General features: G+C 43.8%; 3 protein-coding genes and 1 long non-coding RNA gene across 8 annotated transcripts; 3 read left to right on the top strand and 1 right to left on the bottom strand.

The window, feature by feature from the left end:
* The first annotated feature begins 422 nt into the window (after positions 1 to 422).
* vsx1 (visual system homeobox 1 homolog, chx10-like) lies at positions 423 to 3943 on the top strand. The gene is made up of 5 exons (XM_026309823.1): positions 423 to 846; positions 1521 to 1596; positions 2238 to 2361; positions 2635 to 2830; positions 3624 to 3943. The coding sequence occupies exons 1-5, from the start codon at positions 423 to 425 to the stop codon at positions 3941 to 3943; spliced, it is 1140 nt and encodes a 379-aa protein (XP_026165608.1).
* Positions 3944 to 5588: 1645 nt separating this feature from the next.
* Positions 5589 to 9637, top strand: LOC113132242 (zinc finger protein 664-like). Of its 2 annotated transcripts, XM_026310219.1 has the most exons (5): positions 5589 to 5780; positions 6254 to 6404; positions 6947 to 7005; positions 7089 to 7149; positions 7861 to 9637. In XM_026310219.1, the coding sequence occupies exons 1-5, from the start codon at positions 5652 to 5654 to the stop codon at positions 9072 to 9074; spliced, it is 1614 nt and encodes a 537-aa protein (XP_026166004.1). In that variant the 5' UTR covers positions 5589 to 5651; the 3' UTR covers positions 9075 to 9637. The 2 variants fall into 2 exon arrangements, with proteins under 2 accessions (XP_026166004.1, XP_026166005.1); XM_026310220.1 differs by lacking the exon at positions 5589 to 5780 and having other exon boundaries at positions 6295 to 6404; positions 6915 to 7005.
* A 2598-nt stretch (positions 9638 to 12235) lies between these two features.
* On the top strand, positions 12236 to 27285 carry acss1 (acyl-CoA synthetase short chain family member 1). 2 transcript variants are annotated; one of them, XM_026308804.2, is made up of 14 exons: positions 12236 to 12677; positions 15064 to 15160; positions 15443 to 15642; positions 17998 to 18173; positions 18247 to 18399; positions 19751 to 19898; positions 21418 to 21555; positions 22055 to 22147; positions 23433 to 23545; positions 24674 to 24800; positions 24873 to 25000; positions 25324 to 25387; positions 25531 to 25652; positions 26260 to 27285. In XM_026308804.2, the coding sequence occupies exons 1-14, from the start codon at positions 12353 to 12355 to the stop codon at positions 26443 to 26445; spliced, it is 2070 nt and encodes a 689-aa protein (XP_026164589.1). In that variant the 5' UTR covers positions 12236 to 12352; the 3' UTR covers positions 26446 to 27285. The 2 variants fall into 2 exon arrangements, with proteins under 2 accessions (XP_026164589.1, XP_026164590.1); XM_026308805.2 differs by lacking the exons at positions 12236 to 12677; positions 15064 to 15160 and adding an exon at positions 15211 to 15287.
* LOC113131498 (uncharacterized) lies at positions 16246 to 20846 on the bottom strand. 3 transcript variants are annotated; one of them, XR_003295811.2, is made up of 3 exons: positions 20765 to 20842; positions 18068 to 18713; positions 16246 to 16946 (listed from the first exon to the last, which is right to left on the bottom strand). It is a non-coding gene; the product is annotated as an uncharacterized LOC113131498 (long non-coding RNA). The 3 variants fall into 3 exon arrangements; XR_004463221.1 differs by lacking the exon at positions 16246 to 16946 and having other exon boundaries at positions 17615 to 18662; positions 20765 to 20846; XR_004463220.1 differs by lacking the exon at positions 16246 to 16946 and having other exon boundaries at positions 17615 to 18713.
* Positions 27286 to 27303: the final 18 nt, after the last annotated feature.

Below are 27303 nucleotides of genomic sequence, written 5' to 3'. Positions count from 1 at the left end.
TGTTATTTCTATTGTTTGGTGACTTCAAATATTGATTGATTTATTTTCCTATAAAATAATTCATCATATACAGAAGCAGCATCATGAACTGAACTATTCTTCGGCCTTGTCCCGTTTGTTTACATCAAACTTCACCATCACATCAAGTGAAGGTTCTGACCAGGCTCCTCCGTCTCTGATCAAACTTCCTCCGCCGAAAATCCTCATCGGATTGGCGGGAAATTGGTGGCAATTAATCCTCCGGGATTGAGCGGAGAATAGAGACCCCCCCCTCCCCAACACACATCACCTCTGATTGGATGCTGCTGTGATCCCGGAGCAGGATAAATGGAGCCCGCCACCCGGTCTGTCCCGGTCTGTCCATCCTCATCCTCGCCTCCGAAGGGCCTGTTTGTTCCCCGGTTTGTTCCCCGACCAGCAGCATGACGGGCCGGGAGGAGATCAGCGAAGAGAAGCCCAAAGTCAAGATGTCACCCCCGGGGTTGGGGCTGGAGAAGTCCCGGCTGCACGGTCCCGGGTTCCGCTCCAAAGGCTTCGCCATCACCGACCTACTGGGCCTGGAGACGGACCTGCAAGCGCGGCAGCAGCCCGGCTCCGCCCCGGGTACGGGATTGTCTACGGCGGGCCCCGGGCCCGGAGCGGAGCCGCAGGGAGCCGGCGGGGGCCTCGGCGGTTTCTCGTTCCCGGGAGGGTCGTTGCCCCTCGGCCTCGGCTTCCTGTGCAGCCTGGCGGCGCAGCAGCCCGCCGGGGCGCCCTGCTTCCTGCCGGGACACCTGCCGCTGCTGCAGGCCCGGGCCGAGAGCCACTACCTGCAGAACCTGGAGGCCCAGAGGGACGCCTACTCCGGTACGGCTCGGCCCGGCTCGGGTTCACCACACTTTTTATTTCATTTTTACTGTTTGGTTTTAAAGTGAAGCAGAAACCGGATCCGGACTAAAACTTTTAGCCGATTTTCGTTTTGGATTTTTGATTTTAAGTCTGACTCCAAACATCTTCTTCCTTCTGAACTTTGGTTTTATTCAAATCTACTTTTGTTTTTAAGATGAAATTCGCAGCAGCTCGTTTTTTCGTTTTTGTCTGAATCTGTCTGGTTTGCGGGATCCTGGTTTCTGAAATACCCGCTAGGAACTTTGGATTTTTTAAACAAGCCGTTTTATTTTTCTGTCTTTTATTAACTTGATCTTTGCTTTTGGTTCGGCTCAGTTCGTCTCGGCTCGGTTTTAGTTGCTTCTTCACTTCAAATGTAAAAACTGAAAATATTTTAATTATAAATGTTGCCGGTGTTTTTGTTTGTGTCAGTTTTACATCAGTTTTATTAAAAACTCATCAGGAGGAAACAACAGACCAACTTCCGTTTGATCAATTTCCACAATCAATAATTGACAATAACAAATAATGAAAGAAGAATAAACTGCGCTTGTTTGGTTTGAACATATATTCAACTGGAATAAATCATCTTTATTCTGACGTTTGATTATAAAAACACATTTGTTTTTAAAACGGAACATGTTTCTCTGCAGATGAGGAAAGTCTGTCAGACCGAACCGACTCCAAAAGCTCCGGAAACTCTCAGAAGAGGAAGAAGCGCAGACACAGGTCAGAGAAAACCCGCATTTCTTTAAATTTAATTTCATTTAATTTCATTTTTATTAAAACCTTCGGTCTGAGAAACATCTGGGCGATAATAAAAATTAAATTAAAATAACAGGAATCTGTTTTTTAAATGAAGACAACGCATTAAGATTATTTTAGTCTCATTAATAACAAACGAATATTCACGTTATTGTTTAACAGTTTAAAAATAAAAAACATTTAACATCGGACCATGTTACAATGAGACTTTAGCTTCTTTTTGATTTTTAACATAAACTTTTATCTGAAAATCAAATGTTTATTATGAATATTATATTTGTCAAAACATACTATGATGAATAAGAAAAAAGTAAAGAGAAGAATATTCATTTAAAAATATATAACAAACAATAATGTTTAAAATTAGAAATATTCAAATGTTTTACACAGTTAATAAACGTTCATAAAGTTATTAAAGATAATAAAGACAAAGTCAGATATGAAAACAGTAAAATATATAAATGCACATAAAACATTAAAAACATAAATATGCATCAGAGTGTAAACAGAAAACGTGTATTCACAGGATGTTTCTGGTTCTGTTGACAAACTGGACTCAAAGGGTTTCAGGTGAAACGTGCAGCTCAGTGTCTGTGTCTGTGCAGGACGGTGTTCACCTCCCACCAGCTGGAGGAGCTGGAGAAAGCATTTCACGAAGCCCATTACCCTGACGTCTACGCCCGAGAGATGCTTGCCATGAAGACGGAGCTGCCCGAGGACCGGATACAGGTGAGGAAGTACCTGTACTCAGGTCAGAGTACTTATACTGCTACAGGCTGAAGCTACTCAAGTACTGTATTTCAGTCCTAATTTGAGATATTGGGTTCCAGACCCAGACTGGGTTCCACAGGAGAGGAGCTTGATAGCTAAAGGCTCTTTTGGAAACTTTGGGAACCAGAATTAGACCTGCACTCTGAGAGCGAAGTTCTCTGTTGGATGATATCACTCAGTGGTGATTTTACTGAGTTTGATCTGTTTTTTGCTTTTGAACCTGTTTTCCAGGTCTGGTTTCAGAACCGTCGGGCCAAGTGGCGTAAGCGTGAGAAGTGCTGGGGCCGCAGCAGTGTCATGGCGGAGTACGGCCTGTATGGGGCCATGGTGCGACACTCCATCCCGCTCCCTGAGTCCATCCTCAACTCGGCCAAGAACGGCATGATGGGATCCTGCGCCCCCTGGCTGCTCGGTGAGCCGCAAGCACGTCAGTGCCACACACGCACCACACCTGCATCAGCACACAGGTTTCTACACACTGAGCTGCAGCGCAGCGGAGGTCCGGTCTTATTATACACAGCAGCTTTACTCATTAGGGCACATTAAAACACATGCTAATGTTTGTTAATGCTCCCAGAATATCTCTGCCATGCTTTCACATCACCTGTTCACATAAAAACCTGAGCTGTGTCACATCAGGTCAATCACATAACTTACAGATCTCTTCTTTTTACATTCTGATAGAAATATTTAAAGGTTAAACATCCTCACATGGTCTCTCCAAGAAACACTCAGTATTGAAAAATCTCCAGCAGGGCCAGATTAACTTGCTGCCATGGGGCAAACATTTGTTGTTGGGCCCCTGATGGAGTTGATATTCAACTTCAAATGATTAATCATGTGACTCACGTCCCCCAGTCTGGGGCTTTGTTGCCCCTGGACGCCTGAGGTAGTAGATACAGCAGGGGTCTCCAACCCTGGTCCTCGAGCGCTAGTGCCCTGCTTGTTTTCCAGATATCCCTGCCCTACCCACCGCTGATTACCTGGATCAGGTGTGTTCAGCCAATCAGAAACTGGAAAGGCAGGGATAATTGAAAAACCTGCAGGATAGTAGTGCTCGAGGACCAGGGTTGGACATCTCTGAGCCCCAGGCTTGTTTGAGCACATCAAATTAGAAATGTACCCTGTGCAAATGTGAAGTACGTATGTGGTTTTATCTGGTGTGATAGTTTTGTTTGTATCACACAGACTGAGCTGAATCTCTGTCTCCGTCCTCACAGGAATGCACAAGAAGTCTCTAGAAATGGCCAAAAAGTGCTCCAGCACCCCAGAGTTGGACTCCAACCACTCAGACTCGTTTTGCGATGCCTCTACGCGACGATGTGGTGGCAGCAATGAGGCCCGGGAGGTGGATCGTGAGCGGAGAGAGGACGAAGAGCTGCTGGAGGAGGAAGAGGAGGAGACGGAGGAAGAGGTGGCCATTGACCTGTCCAGCTCCTCCAAACAGCAGCCGCAGCATCAGGAAGAGGGTAGAGGCTCAGTGAGGTCCGCCCTCTCACCACGGCGGCACAGCGGCGGCGAGTCGGACGAACACAGCTGAAGATCGAGGACGTAGTGATGGGTCGTTTCTGGGAAGACAGAGATTTGATTGTCTTTTCTCTTGGGGCCAGCCAATGAGTGAACAGAATGTGTCACTATGCAAAGGTTTTATTGCTAGCATGCTAAAATATTAGCCTTTGGATTACATTTTCATATGCTAACCACTTCAGGTAATTCAGAATGAAACTGATGTATTAAGTTAGTCTTCTGTCATGCTAATGTTAGCATGCTAAATTAGCAGCCTTTACATAAGATTTTATTGTGCTAGCAAAACTTACCTGTAATATAAAGTCCAACATAAAATCGTTATATGCTAACAAGCTAAAATATCAGCGATTTTTATTGGAATATTTTATGCTAACCTTATGCTAACAAAGCTTGCCCACAATAGGCTCCAACCCAATATATGGTTGTAACATGTTAGCATCCAAAATATTAACCTGTGTGAACTTAGCATGTTAGCAATCTAAAAATGTCAAAATATCACTATATTTACTGCAGGTGTGAAATGCAGCATTAGAGCATGATAATAAATCTTACTGCTAAGTCATATGGTGTTAATGACTGATGCAATTAGTGAAGTCAGGGACAATAGGACCTTAATGACTTTCTACACCTTTTATTCAGCTCTTCCCAGTAATGAAACCACTGACTGGTAGAATTCAGCTGAAGCTGGAAACACAGCTGGCCCTATTAGCTCATCTAACACAACAAGGAACTGACACTGCGACTTTTCTACAAGATGTATGAACTGTTTGAAGAGGATTTTGACGGAGAGGATTTTGTCTCTATCTGTGTGTTTATTATTGTATTGTAATAAGAGTATGTTTTATATCTGTGTTTGATGGAAAACAAGAAGCTATTTAATGTTTTATTTCTGTTGGTTTCTCTGTGCTTTAGCCTGACTGACCTCTGTGAATGAATGTAATTGAAATGTAATATTTCAGACAATTCTGTTTATTATTATCATATCTCTGTGCAGCAGCAGGTTCAGTGGGGTGAATAAAAACTAGTATTTTTGGTATCAATGGGACTACTATTGTTGTTTAGATTATGAATATGTGATTAATCAGAATAAATAAGCACTTGCTGGACTATTGTTTTACATGTTTCAGCTCCACATATCAAAAAAGTGTATTTTTGGATATGTGGATATAAATCTTACAAAGAAGTCTGACTGCCAATATTAAAATAAAGCTACTTATAATAATTACATTGGGCCTAAGTCAAATTAATTAATTTTGCATATTTTTTTAAATTTTATGTTGGAAACTGTTAAAATAGATTAAAGTTATAATAAAGTAATTTTTTCCCATAGTAATGTGATGCAAACGTTTCATTTTAAAAATTGGTTGTTAGCTTTTAATTGACTTTAAAGATTAAACTGGTGGTTTTATTAATCAGTATTTCAGTATATCTTTTGTTTTGTATATTGGGAAGCTGTGCTTTATGACATGTTTTCCTATCTATATTAGCAGCGTGTCACATCAAATTAAACTAACGAATCTAAAATAGTATTGTGATTGAATCTTGTAAAACAATATTTAGTATGTTTTCTTATTTCACTCCTCTATACATAAAATCAGTGCTTTTATTTTGGAAACCAGACAAGCCGACCACGTCACATCCTCTCCCGCGTTAGCCGTTTCACCTGTTTGTTTGCTACGCTAAGCTAAGCTAACCTCTGCTTAGTGCAGAAATTCTTCGACATGGTCGATTTAGTGGCTTTTAGAAGTGAAGTCACGTTCATCGTGAATAATCTGGCCAAGGCGGTGATGACGGAGGTTTTTACTGCGGCGGAGAAAGTTTCTTTAACGAAACAAAGTCTTGAGACTGAGGTAAAGAACTAAAGACAGCTAACGGCTAACGCAGCTTTAACTCTTTCGGTTCCAGTGGTTTCTGCTGCTTGACAGATGTTTATGGTGGAGGCAGATTTTTAAATTCTCTTAAATGTAAAGTGGTGACGGTCTACACTGCACCGCAGCCTAAAAGTTACCGTGTAGGCACACACACATCAAACTCTGTTCAAAAATCTTCTGATTTCAGCTGTTTCAGGAAGGAAAGTCTTTACTAATTTAAGTTCCTCATTAAACACAATGCAGTCTAATCATTTATAGTTTAAGGCTTGAAAATGTATTAAATCTTTAGACTTTATAGCTAATCAAGTGATAATAAATTGTACTAGTTAGGATCCTCCCAGTATTGATTAGACCTGTAACTACAAATTACTTTTATTATTGATTTATCTCAGTGAATATATGAATATATTATATATCTGCTGCGTTTGGTATATTTGCTCCTGTTCCTTCAGGAGAAACTTGGAGCTGTGGTGGACGGTTTGTGTGTTGACGCAGTGGAGAAGATCCTGAAGATGGTGGATCTGGCTGCGGCGAAGCAAGAGGACACTGGTCGTCCTCAGTGTGAAGACAGCAGTGATGTGGTGAAGACACAAACCACAGCAGGTGAGCAGGACGTTCCACAGCTGGACAGCTGCTGCTCCACTGGCTAACACCACAGCTGGTGCAGCAAAACAACCCAACTTAAGCTAATGTCTATACAAAGCTAAAAATAAAGTATAAATATAAAAGAAATAGTATAAATATAGCTTGAAAATAGAATAGAAAAGAATAATAAACTAATAAAAGGTAGATAAAGTGCAAATCAGGTTGATATCTACCAATGTTTCCATTATGGCACATGAGTATTAAAAAACTGAAATATATGTTGAACATATTTATAGTGTATATATTGCCACAGAAAAGACAATGCACATGCTGATGATGGGAAAGACTTTCAATGTTCACACAAATCTGTTCTCTGATGACTTTACTTTTAGTCTAATTTGTTATTGGTGCTGTAACGTCACAAAAATCCTCAGTTCTAACTTGATATATTGATATACAGTATATATGTTGATGTTATGTATGGAACCTGGAATAAACATGCTAAACCTGCCTGATTTATTCATGGAGCTGTCGATCAGCTGTGTCCATGTTTTCTGCAGGAGAGGATGGTGGAGGTCAGTGCCCCCCCACAGAACAGACCTACGTCCTGGTTTATGGGGTCAGTAAGCGAATCCACAGGAACAGAAGTAGAGTGATGATGGTGCACAAACTGAAGACTGTTTATTGGTTTCTGTCTTTCAGAGCACTGCAGTTGACTCCAAATGTCTGCTGGTCTCACTGCAGAGCACTGCTCATGCTAATGGTGAGTTAATCTGACTGAGAACATAAGCATCATGATTTTTCTCTGATTATAATGAAGCTACACCTGTACCTGGTGTTTCTGAGCAGAAATTAAGGTGCAGTTTGGTTCCAGCTCAGTGATCAAACAGCATCTGGAACAGTTTCAGTATCTGTAAGACGTTATTTGGACGCTGACAGTAGGTTTAGTTTGTAACAGGTACAATCAACACTCGATAAAACCTAATGACAAAGTGAAAACGTTAATTTTATTAAAAATCAAGTAGTATCCAGACTCCAGTATATCCACAGCACTGCTGCCCTTTAAAGGATAATCCCAGTGATTCTTAGTGTGTCACTGAGTCCAGATCCCATCCAGAGGCTGACAGCCACAATGAATGTGGTGTCCTCAGTGTAATGTTTGTGAATCCAGAACCTGGTTTAGCTTATGGGTCTGTGCCGTAGACCTCCATTGTTGTCCAAAAACTATTAAAAACACAGCAGGGAGCCACACCGCTGACCTGGCTCACATGGTTCTTCCTCACCAACAATGGGAGGCCCGTCTGTTTCCAAATACCAGCTCCAGATGATGTTGTGAGCAGAGAGAAGCTGGCAGAGCAGTAGAAAACAGCTGTGATGGCTGCTCTCAGTTACTGGAGCTGATTTTTAGAAAAAGATTAACCTCCCACAGGTGCTGGGTTTATGTTGACCTGACTAGCATCTATTTTCTCTGTAGGTGAAAATAAAACCTGTGATGCAGCAGTCGAAGTGACCCATCTGCAAAAAGAACCCACCTCCTCCTCCCCTACCGCTCAGGCTGATTTCCCCGACCACGAGTACGCTCGGTCGTCTTTGCCACCACCTGGCACTGCTACAGACAGGGTGGGCGGAGTCCCTGCAGGTCGCAGCAGGAAACAGAGTTGCAGCAGGAGGAAAAATGACACAATCACAGCAACTGCAGAGACAACAGAAACTCATCATGAGTGCTCACAATGTGGGATGCTGTTTCCAAACACAGAGCGGCTCTCAGACCACCGGAAGAAGTCTCACCCTGTGTGCTCCTTCTGTGGGGCCCTGTTCACTGGCATCCTGAAACTTCGTGAACACGAGATCAAAGAGCACGGGCTGCTGCCATATACTTGCGACTACTGCCCAAAAAGATTCAACCACAAAGCTCACCGCAACCTGCACGTTAAAGCCCGACACACCGGAGAGAAAACCTGCCACTGTGACATCTGTGGCAAAGGCTACTCCTGTATCAGCGTGCTGAAGACACACAAGATGACCCACTTCGAGAAGACATTCATATGTGATGTCTGTGGGAAGAGCTTCTACCACGCCTGCCACCTGACACGCCACAAGTTAGTGCACCAGGAGGTCCGGCCGTACCAGTGCTCCATCTGCGGGAAGGGTTTTACCCAGGCTGCCAACCTGCGCAGCCACCAGGTGATCCACACTGGAGAGAGGCAGCTCTGCTCCATCTGCGGAAGGAGCTTCCGCTGCCTTAGGAATCACGTCATCAGCAAACACTCTCACGAGCTCCCCGCCAACGAGCTGCCAGCCAGAGACACCATCATCACCTGTGAGATCTGCGGCAAGAGGTTCCCCAATCCGTCACAATTTAAAGTTCACCAGAGAAGTCACACTGGAGAGAAACCGTTCCACTGTGACATCTGTGGCAAGAGTTACCGTCTGAAAGAGCTCCTGAGGGACCACAGGTACACCCACACCGGAGAGAAACCATACCGGTGTTCCCTCTGCTCCAAGACCTTTAACCTGGCCACCAGCTTCATGAGGCACCGCAGCATCCACACTGGAGAGACGCCGTACAGCTGCCACGACTGCGGGAAACACTTTCGCCTGCTCACCTTCCTGAAGGCTCACCTGCAAACCAAAGCTCACCTGAAGCAGATGCAGCAGAGACAGACAATCTCTTCTGACCCATCATAGACATCAGACTTTATTATTCTGTGGTCAGGGTTAAACTCAGGGGTCACTGTACAGACAGTGACTATAGCAGCATCCACTCTTCTTCAGGTTGAACCTGCTGCAGGGAGTTGAGGTCCACCACTGTGGGTGGGAGTGGAAGTTACAGGCCAGTCCAGTCCTGGGAAAATCATTTCTTTGTGGATCTGGCTTTTTGAACATTATCACTGTGAAACAGGGACAGACACAGACTGCTGACAGAACACTGTTGTCTGAAACATCACTGTGAGCTGCACTGACAGTCGCTATTGTGAGCAGCAGAGCAGAAAGGTAAACAGATCTGTGTGAAGCTCAAACGTAAATTATTTAAGTTCAGCTAAATTTTGGCTCAATAAATGGCTTTGTTACTTGGACGTGTTTGGATCTTTGTCAGCTCTGTGTGGAAACTCTCTGTCATTTGAATGAAACTGTTAGTCTTGTTTTCAGTATGAACACCTGCACTAACCTCAGTGAACTAAGCTAAAATTGACCTTTGGGATTAATACTCTAATAAAGTTCTATCAGTCTGAAGCTGCTGTGCTGCAGGTTTAGGTTACACCACAGATTGGACGACCTCCTGTGGCATATCGGACATTTCTGCAGGACACAGGCTGAAGGTCTGAGCTACCGACGGCTGCTTGGTACCGGTTCCAACAGATCCAGGTTTCATGACTCCAACTGAAAAAGCCTCAACTTCTTTTTAGAAAAAGTTTTCAGGAGATGTTCCAGCCTCTGCCTCTTAATTGAGACCCTCTAATAGGTGACCTTGTGGTAACAGTTGATCTATTACTGCATCAACCAGATGTCCAAGCCTGTGGAAGCTTTGCTGACCGACAGGTGACTCGCTCTCGGACTTTCAGAGCTTTTGTTTTAGTGTAAGCCTCAGTTTTCAGACTGTGGCTGTGGTTCAGGCTTCAGACTGATCCTTAGAGCTGGCGTTACTGTGCTTTAGTCAGTTACCTTGGACGTGACACCTGGATTTTTGTCTTTTCTGCTGCAGATGAACTTGACTTTACTGTCGTCAAACACAACTGTGTGAACATTTAGCAGGCAGCTGCAGTCTGTGAACAGAACATGTGTCGTTCAGCAGGAGGGAAGTGTGGCTGCTGGTCTCACTGAGCTGGTGTTCAGTCCGAGGCTGTGGGTCCAAGACCCCCAGCTCCTTATGTGTCCGATGCTGCTCCAGGAGAAAAGACTGTAAACTGCAGCTCTGGGTAGTGTCCCAGTCCAGTAGGTTCAACACAGGTTCTGAGGATGAAACTGCAGCTTCTGAGACCACAGGGTTTTATTTCAAACAGGTTTGAACTTTAAATAACAGCACCACTAAAAACGTGAGTGAGTGAGTGGATCGGATAAAGGACTCTGTGCGATGAAATGATGCTGTTAGTTCATCAGATCTGTTGTTTGAGTTTCCTCAGATTAACAACCAGCCATCAGAGGAACAACAAGGTGATAAATCCATTGTACAGACCAAGGTGGGAGGAGCAGCTGTATGACTGATGTTGGTCTTTGTTTAGTCCCTGCACAGGTTTTATGTATGTTTCCATCCGTCTTTGAGGCAGCATTGACTTTGTGATGGGGGAGATTTTTACAGCTCAGATCATTTTTTAAAGTTTCTGAAGTAACGGCAGTTTTCACATACAGTACATGGAGTTAAAGTACCATAAAATGAAAATACTTGAAAGTACAAGTGTTTCAGAATGTACTTTAGTACAGTTCTTAGTAAATGTACATTGTCACACTGAGTGTGACAGTAAAATATGAGCTGATGGAGACTGATAGTAATAATAATATGAAATGTCCAGTATATGATATTGAAAATAATAGTCAGTGATCTGCTTTTCGCTCCAGGGTTTTAACATCATCCAGAGAAAAACAACAAAAGATCCAAACTAATCTGATCCCAGCAGGTTCAACCAGGACTAAATTAATCTACTTACAGGATTCAGTCTGAAAACAAATGGAAAACACAGCAGCAGCTCTACACTCTGTTTGTGCTCTTATTGTTTAGTCTAATAATGTAGAGTATAACTTTACAGACTGTTATTTGATCTTAACCTTGGAAACAGAAGCGTTGGACCACTTCATACCGTCTTCACCAGCAGACGATCATGAGTAAGGGAACATTACACGAAGCTTTTCTGTGCTTTAGTTGGATTTTCAATATTTCTTTGGAAATCTATCTGTCTCATCACTTACTTGATGGTTGGTTCTTATTTTTTAATATAAAACCAGTTTATTGTGAAATTTAACATGAAATCAATCTGACTGTACTTCCTGTGTGGACCTACAGGTGGCAGCAGCTGTCAGCACAGACACCTGAGACATGTACCTTTATTTCCAGTGGGCTCCCCTGAAACAAACCCTGAAATGAACAGAATTAAACCAAATCACCTGGAAAAACAAAAAAGCAATAAAAGCTGCAGTTTTACAGAGAAACTGAAGGAGGCTGATACACAAACCTGCTGATCCCAAACACAGAGAAACTCCTCAAACTGCAGGAGGTGTGTGGAGTTTCCTTTATTTTGTAACCGGTCTTCCTGGGGTTATGAGGAACTGTCGTGTTACACAATGAGCTGTGGTACCAACACACACTAACAGCTGAAATACGTTTTTACGTGTTAAAAGTTGGAAAACTGAAATGACTAATGAGGGTTGCAGCTGCCATGTTGGTACAGGGAACCTTCCTGGTGTTTATCAGTCAAACCATCTGAACTCAGACTTTCCAGCTGTTTGTTTGCTGCAGATGATACAAGAGACTTGATCACATTAAAAAACAATTGATCTGTTTTTAGTAACTGACTAATATTTTACATGAACTCTGTCATTACTTTCTGAGCTTATTCTTGGCAGTGACACATGTTTTAGTGATACAGTCGTGTGCAAAAGTTTAAGACCATCCCTGTGAAAACCCAGAATTTAGAAACAATCATTGCTTCATCCTTATATATATATATATAATCACAACACATCGTACATTAGTTTATCTGTTTAACTGGTCCTCATGATGGTTTCATTGGCTCAGAAGGAAAGTACTTTTTAATAAATGTTAAACATTTTTTCTAAAGTATTTTCAACAAGATAAAACAATAAATAAAGTTATTAAAGACTAATCAAAAGTATTAATTTTTATTAAAGCTTTTGGCGTCACAGGACTTTTCGTACCTGGGACACCTGGCCGAGAAGGGAAGGGGGTGGGGGGCGGTAGAGACAGGCTGTGTTTGTGAGGAGGTCCGCGCCACGTCTGGATTCAGAGGATTAACATGGCTGCGCACATTAAGGGGACCGGACTCTTCAAGACCCTCCTGAGCCGCTGCAGGACCCCTGTAATCGCTCAGACCAGGTCCGGACCCGGACAGCACAGGTGTCTGTCCTCCCTTCCCCCACCCCCGGGTACCTGGAGCTCCCAGGTTTCCCGCCTGTGCTACCGGGATTTGTACCGACTCTCGATCACTGATCCGGATCGGTTCTGGGGCTCCGCCGCCACCGACAGACTCCGTTGGGTGAAACCGTTCCACCGGGTCCAGGATTGCGAGCTGAGCAGCGGAAGGATCAGCTGGTTCCTCGGAGGCAAACTCAACGTGTCCGGTGAGTTTTACCAAACTAACTAACCGCTGATCACCAATAATCAATAATCTGTCGATAATCGGCTGTTCGCTGCAGGGCTGGTTCCGCCCTCCTCAGTCTGTTTTCTGGAAAAATCTTATGACTTTACTGCAGAAACTCGGCGACACTGAACTTTTACTGCGTCGTCGCATCGTTTTCAGCTGTAAAGTCTCAGTAAAACGACCCAGTCTCTGGACCAGTTCTGTAATAGTCCTGGAAAACCAGTGCAGACCGAGAGAGGGGACATGTGACCTGAGAAATGCACCGGGACTCCACTTTTCCTGCTTCATTTTGTTGTTGCAGGCGTGAGAAACATAAGAAACGTCACACGTTGTCTGTAATATTTCACGTGACAACCAGATACAAACGACTGTAGGAGCTGACCTGTGACCTGACCCCCCCCCGTAACTTCAAGTGAAGCTGCAAAGTAAAAACCACTAAAGAAAAGTAGCAGCAGTGGATTCAGAGACTGATCCAACTTTCAGTTTTACTTTAACCCCCGACCAGACACCAGGCTGCAAAATGAAAACTGTTCCTGCCCTTCAGATCCCACCATAGTCCTGGTCTGTGCTGAGGGGATATTTTACAATTAAAAGTCCAAATGAGCAGCAGAGAAACTGAACCAGGTCCCAGAGACACAAACACAGATGGACGTTTGGTTGTTTTGGACAGAACAGAGAGAAAATCAGGCCTGTAGGAGAAGCTTTGGTCTGGAAACACTTTGGAGTCTGAACCAGTTCTGGGTCAGAGTGGTTCATGATGGCTCTAACAATGAGCTTTGTGCTTTGGGTAGAAAAAGAACCAGGAGCCTGACAGTCCAGGACAGACTGAAACACACCTGAAGCTGAGCTGCCAGGGATATGGGGTCCCACTGGGGGGAGCTGGCTTTTGGAGAGTTAAAACCCCATCATTGATTTTTATCAGTTTTTTTTAAACCTGCTCAGCCTCCAAACAAGTTCAGTGTGACTTTTACACACAAGCTGGTGGCTTCATGTAGACCAGAGATCCTGCCTCCAAATCCCAGTGGTTTAAAGTAACAGGAGGTGTTGGGTTCAAATCCCTGCAGTACCTCAGAGACCAGATCTTTGTTTCTCTATGGATTCCTGCTCTCACTCTCACTGCAGGCAGCTGCACTGATGAAGGTTTCAGTCAGTTAATTTATCAGTAGATTAAACTGGATCCAAATCAGCTGCCATTAGAACAAACTGAGACAGAACCTACAAACCAAAGACACTGGAACAAGTACACTCATCCTTTATACAAGTACCAGTACTCAAACTGTCTGCATCCAGAATCTACATAAGTAACAGGACAGAAATAGTTTTAGCAAAACCACCTCAAAGTATCCAAACACGTCTAAGGTAATGGAAAGGACCTGCAGGACCTAAGTCTAAAGTTTGGTTCTGTGACCTGATTAGCACTTTACTTAAGGATCAGCTGTAATATTTTCAGAAAATGTGACATGTATCTTGCTCAATAAAAAAAACATTTTGACTAAAATCTACTCAAAATATAAAAAGTATCATTCAAGCCTCATTCTGCAGAACCTGTCAGTGAAATATTAACACGACAGATTAGATACATGCAGGATTATTTGTTCAATATTATGTTAAAATCACCACTTTGTTTTAACAGTCACGGTCTCTGCATCTCTGGTAATAATCCAATAATGTTCCAATAGTGACGTGTGGATGATTTCTGATACAGCGGGATTTGTTATATAAAGTAAACCTGCTGCGTGAGACATAAACAGGATCATCGGCCTTAAATCCATTTTAGGATTAAGGTTTAATCACAGGGTGAATGAATGAAGACGCGTGTTTCAACACGACATGTTTTAATATTAATAAGATACAGGAGATGAATCCAGCACGACAGAGGAACATTTATGAAATGAGGCTCCAACTAACAATTATTTTCATTAAGATCAGTTTCTCAAAAAACCCCAAATATTCAGCTCATAATGACGTCAGAGAAAAACAGTAAATTATCACAGTTCTCACATTATTATTTTATATCACCACAAGAGTCGTGTCTCATGTTTTTGTTAAACACTGACTTTGTTCCTGAGCAAAGTTCTGGTGTGTTGGTGGGTCAGGGTCCTGCAGGTTCTCCACTCTCTGGCCACATATAACTACATAACTTAATTCTCAGAGTATTTTTATTGTTGTTGTTATTACAACGTTAAGGCTTTGAATACTTTCTCCAGTGCTGATCAACACGCTCCCCATGTGGTGTGGCGATATAATGTTGTTTTCTAATGTTGTGTATGTACAGCTGTTCATAACTACATAAACCCACCTGGCCCTTATGATGTACATCATCTGCATCTGAGGTTCATGCCCTGCTGTGTCCGTATGTCTTTCAGTGAACTGTCTGGATGTCCATGTGGAGACACATCCGGACCGAGTGGCTCTGATCTGGGAGCGAGACGAACCCGGCACTGAGGTGAAAGTCACCTACAGGTGCGAACATCTGATCAGCTCCACTGACGGTGGTAAAGTTCAGCATATCCTCCCTCTATGCAGATGATGCTGATCTTTATCTTATCTCTGTCAGAATCACCATAAATGCACAGGAATGTCCATAAATGTAAGAGCAGTGGTGCTAAAGACGTATATTCAGCTGGTCGGGTTTAACAGTCTCACTCTGGGCAGTGACAACTGCAGTCAGGTCAGATAAGCCTGAGCTGCTTAGTAATTTACTGTATGTTGAGTAAGTGCGTGTTTTCTGTCTTTATCTCACAGGGAGCTGCTGGAGACCACTTGCCGACTCGCTAACACTCTGAAGGACCATGGGATCCAAAAGGGGGACAGGGTGGCCATTTACATGCCGGTGTCACCACTGGCAGTGGCGGCCATGTTGGCGTGCACCCGTATAGGTGCAGTGCACACCGTGGTGTTTGCCGGCTTCAGCTCAGATGCTCTGGCAGGAAGGATCCAGGATGGTGAGTCAAACTGAAACACTCCAAAGTTCATCAGTTAATCAATCAATCAATCAATCAACCAATCAGTCAATCATTAAGGAAACACAAACATGCACTGAACTAGAACTGACACTATACTCTCTGACACTGCTGCTTCGTCACTGCTCTCCTCCTCCTCTTCATCATCATCACGAGCAGCAGCTGTTTAAAGAAGCTGATTATTTTTCCAGCAAGAGCTTTTCTCTGCTCTTACAGCTGCACTGTTCAGTTTCTGAGCAGGACATGTGACAGCTGTGGGTTGACTTTCACACACACACTGTCCAATTCACAAACAATCAGAACACTTTAAACACATTTTTACAGATAATAAGGTTCAAAGATCAGTCAGATCTGTAGGTAAACGTGTAAAACCATGTGTGAGCTTCTGGTCTTTATGTGTAGATGTTAAACCTGTGACCACAGATATGGACAAGGTCATGTGTGTTCAGATTCTTCTCACTGTCTCAAACATATGCTGCGTTTAGGTGCTGGTGGAAAACTGAGACTTCCTGCTTTTTAGTTTCTTCAAATTGTTTTTCCAAAATGATGAATTGGCTCATCTCCCTTTAATTATGATGAATTTCACACAGTGTGTTGTGGTTTATTTTTCTTGGCACATTGTTCATGCATTTGTAATTATCAGTATGTGAAGTGGTGCAAGTAAAACACAGGAAACACCCATTCAGAGCCTGCAATCAGCCTCTGGTCTACGTGGCAGATCTGCAGCCTGTGAATCTGAAGTGAAGTCAGCAGAGTCTAGTCATGTGACACCAGAATATTCCAGGAAAATGGGAAAATCATAGTGAAACATTTCTTAAAGATTCTTTAGGGACTTTGTCTCTGGTTTGACCCTTGGCCTCAACTTCAGTCTGAGGTCCTCCTCCAGATTCCTCTGGAACGCCATGTAATTCCCCAGACAGGACTTAGTGTTTGTGTGGACCTGCTTTGAGTCCAAGTGGAGGAAGCTGCAGCAGTGTGGCCTGTGGGAGGAGGAGCCGTTTACTTTCCTTTGTTCAGAGTTGCTGATGCCCTGCTGCCTGCTGCTGTTTGGCCGCCGATAAACTGAGGGGAAAGTAAAGTGCAGCCTGCACAGGTCACACGCTGCTCAAGGACTTCTGTGTTGTGGAAACAACTGGCAGGGCGGCTGAGCAGCAGGGGAAGCAGAGCATGACGGGAATGTTTACATGCAGGAGTAAGTTCCCCTTGGAGGATCAGTCAGGTCGTTACCATGAACACTCAGCAGTGTTTCCCTGAGGAGCTGACATTACAATCCTTAGAGGTCACATCTGAAACACATCAGAACCACATGTTTAATGAAACCTCAGCACTTTGTTAATGAACATGTGACTCCACAGTGTCACATTAAACATTTTTCTCTCTGTCTGATCACTCTACCTTCACATATTCATACTAATATTTGATTGTTTACTACCAAACCTCACACAGTTTCTAGTCTCTCCATCTGCCTGTTTGTCTCTGCATGTAAGTGAAATGTTTGCTGAGTTAAACCAATAGGTCAAGGCTCCATAGCTGATCGTGAACTCAGCTCTTCATGTGGTCAGACAGTACAAATGGGATTACTGGTCTGGAGAAAACAGTGAAAAGGGTGAAGAGTAAAAACGCAAATCAATTGTGTGTGAAGTCCAGTCCTGATCTTTCTGAGCTCAGGCTTTTTTCACTCCAGGAATTCGGTGCACACGCCAGTAAAATATGTTCTTCACTTCAAGTCCAGACTCATGCTGTCGGTTTTAATAACGTGTCTACAGGCACTTCCAGGCATGAAGCCCTGAACCAGTGCCACCAGCTTGTCACCTTAAGTGTTAGTTTATTTGGGAAGAAAGTCAGTAACTCTCTTTTCAGCACCAAACTGCAGTGTGGTGGTTTGCAGCAGGTTCAAAGAGCTCCTTAAAACCACACAGGGTCAGAGCAGAGACAGGCGGCGGCTCGGTGTTGACAGCAAACACCAGAGCAGCAGGACCAACATCCGTACACATACATTACCTGGACATCACACATTTTTAGTTTAATTCACCTGCAGACATGATCATTAAAGGACACCCAAAGGTACCAGAAACCCCTAAATCAGACCCCCCTCCCCCGTTTTCTGCACATGCCAGAAGATACCACGTTCAGCCCGGTGATTCTGTGTGTTTGTGTAGAAACTGAGAAACTACTGGTCCCAATGATGTTTGTTATTAATTTGTTTTAAAATGGGTTAGAATCAGGTCCCATCAAAGAATCTTGACCCCAGTGCGCTGTGGCTTTGACTCTGAACGTCTGTGACACGTGTCCTGATGTTCATGCTGCCTCCGCTCTGATCGAGTCGTGTGTTGGCAGCTCACTGTAAAGCCGTGATCACCTGCAACCAGGCCGTGAGAGGAGGCCGGGTCCTCGACCTCAAACCCACCGTGGACGCTGCACTGACGAGCTGCCCCACCGTGCGGCACGTCTTCGTCTCCCAGAGGACAGAGAAGCCTGTGGTGATGGGACCGCTGGACGTCCCCCTGGAGGAGGTGAGCCATACACCTGTCAGTGGGTAGAAGTATCAGTAGTAATAGTACCGCAGTAACACGTAGTATTTTGCAGGTGATGTCCTCTCAGTCTGCAGTGTGTCCTGCTGAGCCTCTGGACAGTGAAGATCTGCTGTTTCTCCTCTACACCTCAGGCAGTACAGGGAAACCAAAAGGCATCGTCCACACGCAGGCTGGATACCTGCTGTACTCCTCACTCACACACCAGGTACACACACACACACACACACACACACACACACTCAGTTGTGAGGACCTGCACTAACATAACCCAGAACCCTCTAATGGTCCTCACAAGGATAGAAGTACATTACCCTTTTCTTCCCTGTCTCCTAAATCTTCTTTTCCTTCTTCCTTCTTTTTGTGTTTCCTTATTTCCTTTTCTTTGCTACCACCTCCTCCACTTGTTTGCCTCCTTCTGTCCTTCCTGTCCGTCTGTTGTTGTTGTTTTCTTCCATGTCGGCTGAAACACTAATGATGGAAACGCTGATTGTTGAAGCGAGGAAACAAACAACAACAGGGCTGTTCATGGTTGGAGCGAGAGGGCGGAGGAGCAGGAGGAGAAAATTAGCTTTTTTCTGATTAACAACCACAAACGTTGTTTCTGTGCGTGTGTGTGTGTGTGTGGGCCGACAGCAGCTGATGTAGATGAATGTTACTGAATAAAAACATCTGTGCCATATATTTATCAGTGCTAATTTCCAAAGCAGCTTAGCAGCTCAAGGTTTTCTGTCTCTCCGCTCGTTTGGATGAAACAACAGAACAAAAGCTGCTTTATGTGATAAAGACCAGGAGCACTGGGTCCATGCCAGGGCGAGAGACACAGGCACACTGAGACAGAGAGAGAGAGGCGGCGCTGGCTCTGCAGCCATCTTGTTTCTGACCGTTTTCACACGGCACAGAAGTCCAGATACTTCACTTCTCTTCCAACATTCCCTTTTTTTTTAAATCAGGTGGTAAAGTCCAAATCTGTGGTACTTGTACTGCACCTGAGTTTAATCCACAGTATTTTATACCTTCTCTGTCCTGATGTTTCAGATCTGCTCTTTGTGTGTTTATTCCTTCACATCCATCAGATCCAGGACCACATTTGCACATGCCCCAGATCTGATCTGACAACATCTGGTTTGGTCTGTTCACACTGTGGATCCTGATGTGGACCCAGTCCAGGTTACAAAGCCAAGCTAATTAAATATGTTTGGCTACAGAGGAAACTACGTGAAATGAGATAAAACAGGAAGATTGTAGTCTGAGCATTTGCCTTAAATTAAGTTTGAGTTACTGAATAATGCCAACACACTTTGAACTCTGGGTAATTGTGAAGCCAAACAGTTGATGGATTAATGCAGACAAAACTCTGCAGAGTGAAAACTGTGGTGGCTGCAGCTCGGTTCCAGATTTGAAAACCTACAGGACAGTAGTGCTGAAGGACCAGGGTTGGAGACCCCTGAGTTAGAATGAGCTGAGACAAATATCTGATAGCATCATAGTCATAAGGACATTTGTCTGCACGCAGTACTTTTACTTTTACTGCAGTACCATTTCAATTTTTGTTTCAGTTCGTCTTCGATCACCAGGACGGTGACGTGTTTGGCTGCGTGGCGGACGTCGGCTGGATAACAGGACACAGTTATGTGGTGTACGGTCCTCTGTGTAACGGCGCCACCACCGTCCTGTTTGAGAGCACACCTGTGTACCCAAACCCAGGTAAGGCCCACCCCTGAACACTCTGGGTGTATCCTGGTTCCTTATTTGTTTGTCCTGGCTTGGTCAGGTTTAATGAGTAACATAAGGCCTCATTCAGCTGAGTGTAAAGGCTTCTCAGGGAACAGAAATAACATCCAGGAGAATAAAGACAGACAGTGAATGTGGTGTCATCAGCGTGATGTATATGTGAATCCAGAACCTGGTCCAGCTTATGGGTCTGTGCCGTATAAACTATTAAAAACACAGCAGGGAGCTCACCCGCCTTTTCCAGAAACAGAGCTGACACAAACCTGCTGTTACAAACTAGGTTCCAGAGACCAAACGTACGCAGGGCGAGCTGTGCTGCTGGGCTGGGCGTTACTAACGAACACAGTCAGTGCAACAAAGATAAAAGCAGAGATGAAACAGACTGTCAGGGCTAAAAACAGCATCATCTGTCTGTTGTGGGTGGTAGTGATAGGAGAACTGATGACCACACCTACAGCATATAACCTGCAGCCATAGTGTCTGTTACTGTCAGTCTGTGGTTAGAACAGGGAATCAGCAGGTCAGTGAAAGTCCAACAAACTCCCCAAAAGGCCTTAAAAAGTCTAAAATGCTTCATTCATTCAATTGATTCTATCATGAGAAATAATTTTGCCTTCAAAAATCCTGAATGAAAATGAAAAATATAAATCTTAAAATCAGTAAAAGCTGCAGGTGAGTTAGGAATATGAGCTGTGGCACATCTCATACACATTAACATTAGCCTTTAGCATTAGCGTCGGCTGTGCAGCTTCTTCCTCTCACAGTCTGGACAGGACGGACTGAGGAGGCAGTTTCTCATTAACACGGGTTTATTACCTGCAGTCGTACCCCGGCCTCACCTTATCTGCCTTCTGTTGTTTCATCATCAACCCACTTCTCATTGGTGTGTTTTATCATCTGGTGCACAAAGAAACACTGAAGGTCCCAGAAGTGAAGGGAGGGAAACTGTTGAAGTTAATCTACAGGAGCCAGGGGGGGCGTGGATGGATGCTACTGCAGGGCCCCCACAGGAAGCAACTGGTCTTATTTCTTTTTGGGAAATCAACAAAACAATGCAACTAGACAACAACCACAAAGAAAATCAGAATGATCACCAAGAGGCACAAAGACAGTAAAAGTACATGTAAAACACTATTATATATTGTATTTTACTGCAGTACATCTGTCTGACAGCTGTAGTTTTCAGATAAGAGAGAAGTCCATGTCCCCCCCAGGCTTTTTCTGACAAACTGACTGAACTATTTTAAAGGAAAAACTTGATGGAAAACAGTTTTCTTTAATGATCCATGTGTCTCAGTCCAGAGGCTCTGCAGGCGGATCTTACAGAAAACCATGTGCTGCTGCAGATAAACCTCAGCTCAGCACCTTCTGCTGATACTTTTACCAACGTCAGGTTTGGAATGCAGGATTTGACCTGTAGGGAAGTATCATACACTGTGGTATTTCTATTTTTTACTGCAGTAAAGCATTGTAGTGCTGTGTTATCACTCAGGCAGGTACTGGGAGACGGTGCAGCGCCTGGGGATCACCCAGTTTTACGGCGCGCCCACGGCTCTGAGGCTGCTGCAGAAATACGACGACCACTGGGTGAAGACGTACGACCGCTCGACCCTGAGGACGCTCGGGTCAGGTGAGGCAGTGGTGCCTACATGTACCAGCACTTTGTAGAACTGTGGCTAATAGACCATCAGAGACAGTCAACTCAGTGTTTGTGCAACAATAAGACAATGGCTGCTTTCACTATGCATGAATTAATAGGATCAGTTTTATCTGCTCACTCCTTTCTTCTTCCCTTGGACACCACCTGGAGTGTTCAGATATTAAACCTGTCAGGTTGTTCTCGGATTAAGGATCAATACTCAGTCTGCTCACGCACACAGTGCAAAGATACACAGATATGGGCTGTGAGGTGCTCAGGCTGCAAACTGGTTTGGAATCAGTTAAAACACAAACACAAACCTGAACTTTATCACGAGCTTGATCATTGAAACAATAAAATATGTCAGACATTTCTGGACCCTGTAATAAAACCATATAAACTGTGTGTGTGTGTGTGTGTGTGTGTGTGTGTGTGTGTGTGTGTGTGTGTGTGTGTGTGTGTGTGTGTGTGTGTGTGTGTGCGCGCGCAGTGGGAGAGCCCATTAACCACGAGGCCTGGCACTGGTTCCACACTGTGGTTGGAGACGGACGGTGTCCTTTAGTGGACACTTGGTGGCAAACAGGTGAGACACTTTCCACAGGAGTTTGTTGATGATGTGTTTCTGTGATTAATAATCAATCATCAATCAGGTGATGATTGATCAGTCATCCTGGTCATACTGGACTTTCATTAACTCATCACATGTCTGATTTAAACATCATGTTTCGTTAGACCTGTAACTTGTGTGGTTTCACTGAATGAAAACATTGTTTTTCTCTGCAATGTAGTAAAGTATAAGCATGAAAACATAATATTCACATAAATATTCACATAAAGTACTTCATATTTGTTCTTGAGTACTTTCCTGTCGCCCACTGGTCTGGGAGCGTTTGTTGTCGGTCCATTTGTGACTCCGTCTGTCCGGTTCTCCCTTTAACTCTAATTGGAACGATTAGCAGCAGAACATCTGCAGCTCTGCTCCAAATGAGTCAAGATCAAATCCTCAACACCCCTGACCCCCAGCACAAGCCCCCAGGACAGGACTGTCGAGGATCAGCGCCCTAATTCCTCCACAATCACTGCCCTCAGTGTGTGTTGTTTTGAAATCAGACTTTAAACTCTGCGCCAGCTGCTTCTTTTTCTGAAAAGGAGAAAAATCCCCAATAAATTAAGAAATTACAGGAAATTGAAGCCGCACTTGAAGGCAACATCTGCCCTCTAGTGGCTGAGAGGGTGAACTGTCATGACCGCTCTGTGGTTTCAGTTTGGAAACTGCTGGAGATCTCTATTAGAAATGCTAATGCTAATGCTAACAGGCCTGGGATTCCAGCCTGCGGGGTCAGAGGACTCGGCTGAGCTGTCTAGGTCAGCGTCATATGGTTGAGTTTACAGCACAACTCATCCTAACAGGTGGTTTTGATTATGTACCAGCAGCCCCTTCAGGATTCACCCTAAAGTCTCTTCCTAGACCCTTGAAGTTAGTTCTTATGCAGTGAACTGAACCCAGCTCTGGTTCAGAATCTGGGTTAGATGTTTATCAATCTGAAATGAGACATTTAGCACAAAGTTGAACTGAATTTGCAGAAATGGCCCAAAGGAAAATGTGCCTGGACAAAAGGTTTTTAAATGCCACCTGTGGCTCTTAGGTTATCGTGACATGATCTTCTTGCACTGCAGAGGTTGAACCCTCTGCCTCTGAGGTTCCTGCATGTTTCGCTCTGTTCTCTAACCGATCCCAGTGCCTGCAGGTGTGTTAATGCCTGGTTAAATATTTATCATCAAATAGCAAACTAACTAAACACACTGTGGAGAGTTTCTTTTCCCAGCTTGAGTCCACAGATGTGAATTTGTTCCTCGTCTGTCCTTAGAGACCGGAGGGATCTGCATCGCCCCCCGCCCTGCGGACGAAGGTTCTCCGATCCTCCCTGCCATGGCCATGAGGCCGTTCTTTGGCATCCAGCCGGTTCTCATGGGAGAGAAGGTGACGTGAAGCACAGAGCTGCACCAACACTAACACCACTTCACCAGGCAAGGAGCAGTTCAGTCTCTGACCCAGGGTTTTCTGATGGAAGCTGAAAAGGTTCTCCCAGAATCCACACTTTTGTTGCGTCACTTCACTGAAGTGGTCCCAGCGGTGAACGGACCTTTGAGTGACAGCTCTCCCTCTCAGTTCAATCTTTGCAGTAAAGCAGGAGCAGCAGCATCTGTTTGACGGGATGATTGCTGCTCCCAAATTAATTATCCGCTAGTTTCCCCGTTTCCCTCGCTCTGCTAAAGAGCCGTAATCTTTCTCATCACGCCTGGTTACTGAGAGTAGATCAGATTAGATTAGGATCAGGTCGAGGTCACTGTTCCTAAACTGTTCACGGTTTGTTTAAACAAACAGGCTTCGTGACTCATTAGATCATGTTCTGGTCTGACAGGTTTTGAAAAAGGATCAGAGAAAACCTGAAAAGACTTGTTGGTTTTCAGAGTAGTTTCTGTGTTTTGTGTAGAGTCAGCACCACACAGAGTCACAAGTGAGTCCAATTACCTCAAAATGAACTTTCAGTTTTATGTCAAATACAAAGTATGTCATCAACATGCAGGACATTCGCCTGATATTATTGTAATGATTCTATTGTTTATTCATTATTACTTGTGCATTCATGTGTAAATGGCATTTTGATGTTTTAGCTGCTGGACACAGCCTGATACGTTTTATTGGGTGGTTAATTAGAATATTTTAAAAATGCACAGATGCTTTAAATGTAAAGTTTAAATTTGCAAACTAACTTGTAGCTGCAGGAAAATCAAAGAGTAAAAAGTGACAATGCTCAGTAAGTAGCATGTCACACTCAGATCCACTGATTTAACATCCAAAGCTCAGGTTTTTATTCAAACTATGGGGAAAATAAAGGCAGGCTCTGATTTTTACTTAGAAACGTTTCACTTTTCTCAAGATGCTTTAAAAACATGAGAAACATGAAAACATGAGCTTCAGAACTTCCCAGACAGACAAAGAGTTAAAGCCGAGCTTCACTCTCCATCGCTTCATCTGCGGAATGATGTATATTCACTGTGGTGTGTGTGTGTGTGTGTGTGTGTTTGACTGTTGTGTGTCTGTCAGGGCCAACCTGTGCCTGGGAACTCGGTGGGCGGGGCCCTGTGTATCAGCCAACCGTGGCCTGGAATGGCTCGCAGTATTTACGGAGACCACCAGAGATTCGTCGACGCGTATTTCAAACCGTTTCCTGGTCAGTAGGAAAGAACCACAGTGCAGTCGTTCAGTCTGACGCCATCTGGGGCTGATGTTGTTTTTCTGTCAGGTTGTTATTTCAGTGGTGATGGGGCCTTCCGGTCGGAGGACGGGTTCTACCAGATCACCGGTCGGATGGACGATGTCATCAACGTCAGCGGGCATCGTCTGGGGACGGCAGAGATAGAGGATGCTCTGGTGAGACACTGTGCTTGTTTACTGTGGGAAGAACATATGAACAGAACTGGATTGTAGGAATTAGACTGGGTCCACATCAGGCCTGATGTTTCTACAGTGTGAACAGACCGAACCAGATGTTGTCAGTCTAGATCTGGGCCACGTGCAAATGTGGTCCTGGATGTGTGTTGGTTCCTCTGAAGGATCTAATGGAAACAGCAGGACACTCAGGCCTGGGATGTGGACTCAGAGTTACAGTTCCTCAAAGTCAAACATGTTTTTTTTGGAAAAAGTTGCTGTTTTTAGGTTTTCAGTTAAAAACTGGACTTTAACTGTTTTCACAGGACGCACATCCAGCTGTTCCAGAAGCAGCTGTGGTTGGAATTCCACATGATATAAAAGGAGAAGGTAAGAGAAAGTCAGGTAACTCCCATCATGCTCTGATGCTGCCCCAGTAAAAGAGCTGAGTACCACCTTTGCTCACAGTTTATTTTGCTAATCTGCAATCTTGTGTTTTATGTATTGTGTGTGTGTGTGTGTGTGTGTGTCAGTGCCATTCGCCTTTGTGGTTTTGAAGGATGATCTTGGTGGCGACACCCACTCCATGGTGGAGCAGCTCCGACACCTCGTCACCACCAAGATCGCCAAGTACGCCGTCCCAGAGCACTTCCTGGTGCGTCTCAGCCACTTAGTGAACAAATATTGTTGTTCTAATTCAGTTGTTTATTGATTAATATAGACTTTTATATCTTTTAAAATGTATTTAGTGTTTTATATTTTTGGTCATCCATTGTATTGAATAGAATTAGTAAGACTTTAACACAATAATTTATTTCAATACTTTTTGTATATTTCACATTAGAATGTATTTTTTCGATTTTTAGTTTTGATCTGTACTTGATCTTATACTTGTAGAGCACTTTTCTACACTCACCGCACTTTTACACTATTTGTTCACACCAGTGGAACAGCGACCAGGGTGGACTAGGATACAGGGATCGAACCACCAACTCTCTGGTTCATGGTCAACCTGCTCTACCTCCTGAGTCCTAATATTTCTAATACTTCACTTTGTTTTTTGTCTTTGTTCATGTGTTTTGTACATAAAAATCTAAAAATGTAAAAATAAAAAAAATCTAGTAAAATACAAGTACCAGGAAAAGAAAGCACTCAGAGTACAAGTACCTCACATTCATACATGAGCAGAGTACTAGCCCTAGCAGCCAATCAGAGCTCAGTATGTCCTGTTGCCATGGGTAACAGGTGGTCTTTGCCTTCAGGTGGTGAGGCGGTTACCAAAGACTCGCTCCGGGAAGATCATGAGGCGGATCCTGAGGAAAGTTGCCATGGAGACAACCGCTGACCTTGGTGATGTTTCGACCCTGGATGACCCGTCCGTTGTCATGGAGATCATTGAGGCCCACGAGCTGTACAGGAAGCAAACAAAACTGCAGGAGAAGAAGTAGTAGGAGGTGGCGGGTGTGGATGATGTCATCATTCATTACTCAGGTGCGAACGACAGCGTTGTTCCTCAGGTGAGTCATGTGACTCAGACGTGACGGTGTTGAGGAGCAGCTGGTCCTGTTTTTTAATGGAAACTGTTTCTGAATAACTTTGACACTGCTGGTTGTAACACGTCAGCCTCAGGAGTCCAGGTGGTTTTTGTAGAAAACAACAAACTACCTGACAGCAGGTACATCTCTTCTTCTTTTCTTTTACTTCTTTTCTTCTTCTTCTTCTTCTTCTTCTTCACTGTGTTTTCCTGAACAGTAACAGGAAGTATGGAGGAAGTAAGGAGCCAAGACGTTTTAGCTGCAACTTTTATTTGGCATAAAAGTCTTTGAACCACATGTCACACGATGCGTCCACGCTGCCTCTGTTTGAAATGAAAATGAACTTTGGACATGAATTTCTGTTGTGAAAATGCAAACTGCAGCTTCAACAGGCGTCACCTGTTTATCACCTGTGGCCTGGGAATGAAAATGTTTAAGTTCTGAGCTTTAGGTTTAGTTTTTTATAATGTTCACAGAAGTCGGAATAATCTGAAATGAAATGAGCATCAAACAGCGTTGGTGCAGCTGCTGTGCTTCAGTTTCACTCAGAAAGTTCTGATCTTAAATTTGTATTTTAATCCTCTTCAGATATTTAGCAGAGAAATAATGGAATAAATACATGAAGAAATTTTGTAGATTTATAAGTTGAATCATGTGTTAACTGTGCACAATAATAAATCTGTTGTTAATTGTTGATGTAATGAATTACACAGATGTAATGGACAGAAATAAAGATTTACTAATAAACCTGAACTCTGCTGTTTGCTTCTC

Source organism: Mastacembelus armatus, chromosome 15 (genome assembly GCF_900324485.2).
Source record: "Mastacembelus armatus chromosome 15, fMasArm1.2, whole genome shotgun sequence".
Taxonomy (NCBI): domain Eukaryota; kingdom Metazoa; phylum Chordata; class Actinopteri; order Synbranchiformes; family Mastacembelidae; genus Mastacembelus; species Mastacembelus armatus.
Note: the sequence above shows the minus strand (reverse complement) of the source record. Positions and strands in the feature narration are given on the sequence as shown.

What these genes read in the sequence shown, in the direction of transcription:
- LOC113132242 (XM_026310219.1), top strand. Translation starts at nt 5,652, where the DNA reads ATGGTCGATTTAGTGGCTTTTAGAAGTGAAGTCACGTTCATCGTGAAT. An exon ending in CCTACGTCCTGGTTTATGGG is followed by an intron (nt 7,006 to 7,088) that starts GTCAGTAAGCGA and finishes TCTGTCTTTCAG; the next exon opens with AGCACTGCAGTTGACTCCAA. An exon ending in GAGCACTGCTCATGCTAATG is followed by an intron (nt 7,150 to 7,860) that starts GTGAGTTAATCT and finishes TTTTCTCTGTAG; the next exon opens with GTGAAAATAAAACCTGTGAT.
- vsx1 (XM_026309823.1), top strand. Translation starts at nt 423, where the DNA reads ATGACGGGCCGGGAGGAGATCAGCGAAGAGAAGCCCAAAGTCAAGATG. An exon ending in CCAGAGGGACGCCTACTCCG is followed by an intron (nt 847 to 1,520) that starts GTACGGCTCGGC and finishes GTTTCTCTGCAG; the next exon opens with ATGAGGAAAGTCTGTCAGAC. An exon ending in TGCCCGAGGACCGGATACAG is followed by an intron (nt 2,362 to 2,634) that starts GTGAGGAAGTAC and finishes CCTGTTTTCCAG; the next exon opens with GTCTGGTTTCAGAACCGTCG.
- acss1 (XM_026308804.2), top strand. Translation starts at nt 12,353, where the DNA reads ATGGCTGCGCACATTAAGGGGACCGGACTCTTCAAGACCCTCCTGAGC. An exon ending in TGGACGTCCCCCTGGAGGAG is followed by an intron (nt 18,174 to 18,246) that starts GTGAGCCATACA and finishes AGTATTTTGCAG; the next exon opens with GTGATGTCCTCTCAGTCTGC. An exon ending in CGGTTCTCATGGGAGAGAAG is followed by an intron (nt 23,546 to 24,673) that starts GTGACGTGAAGC and finishes TGTGTCTGTCAG; the next exon opens with GGCCAACCTGTGCCTGGGAA.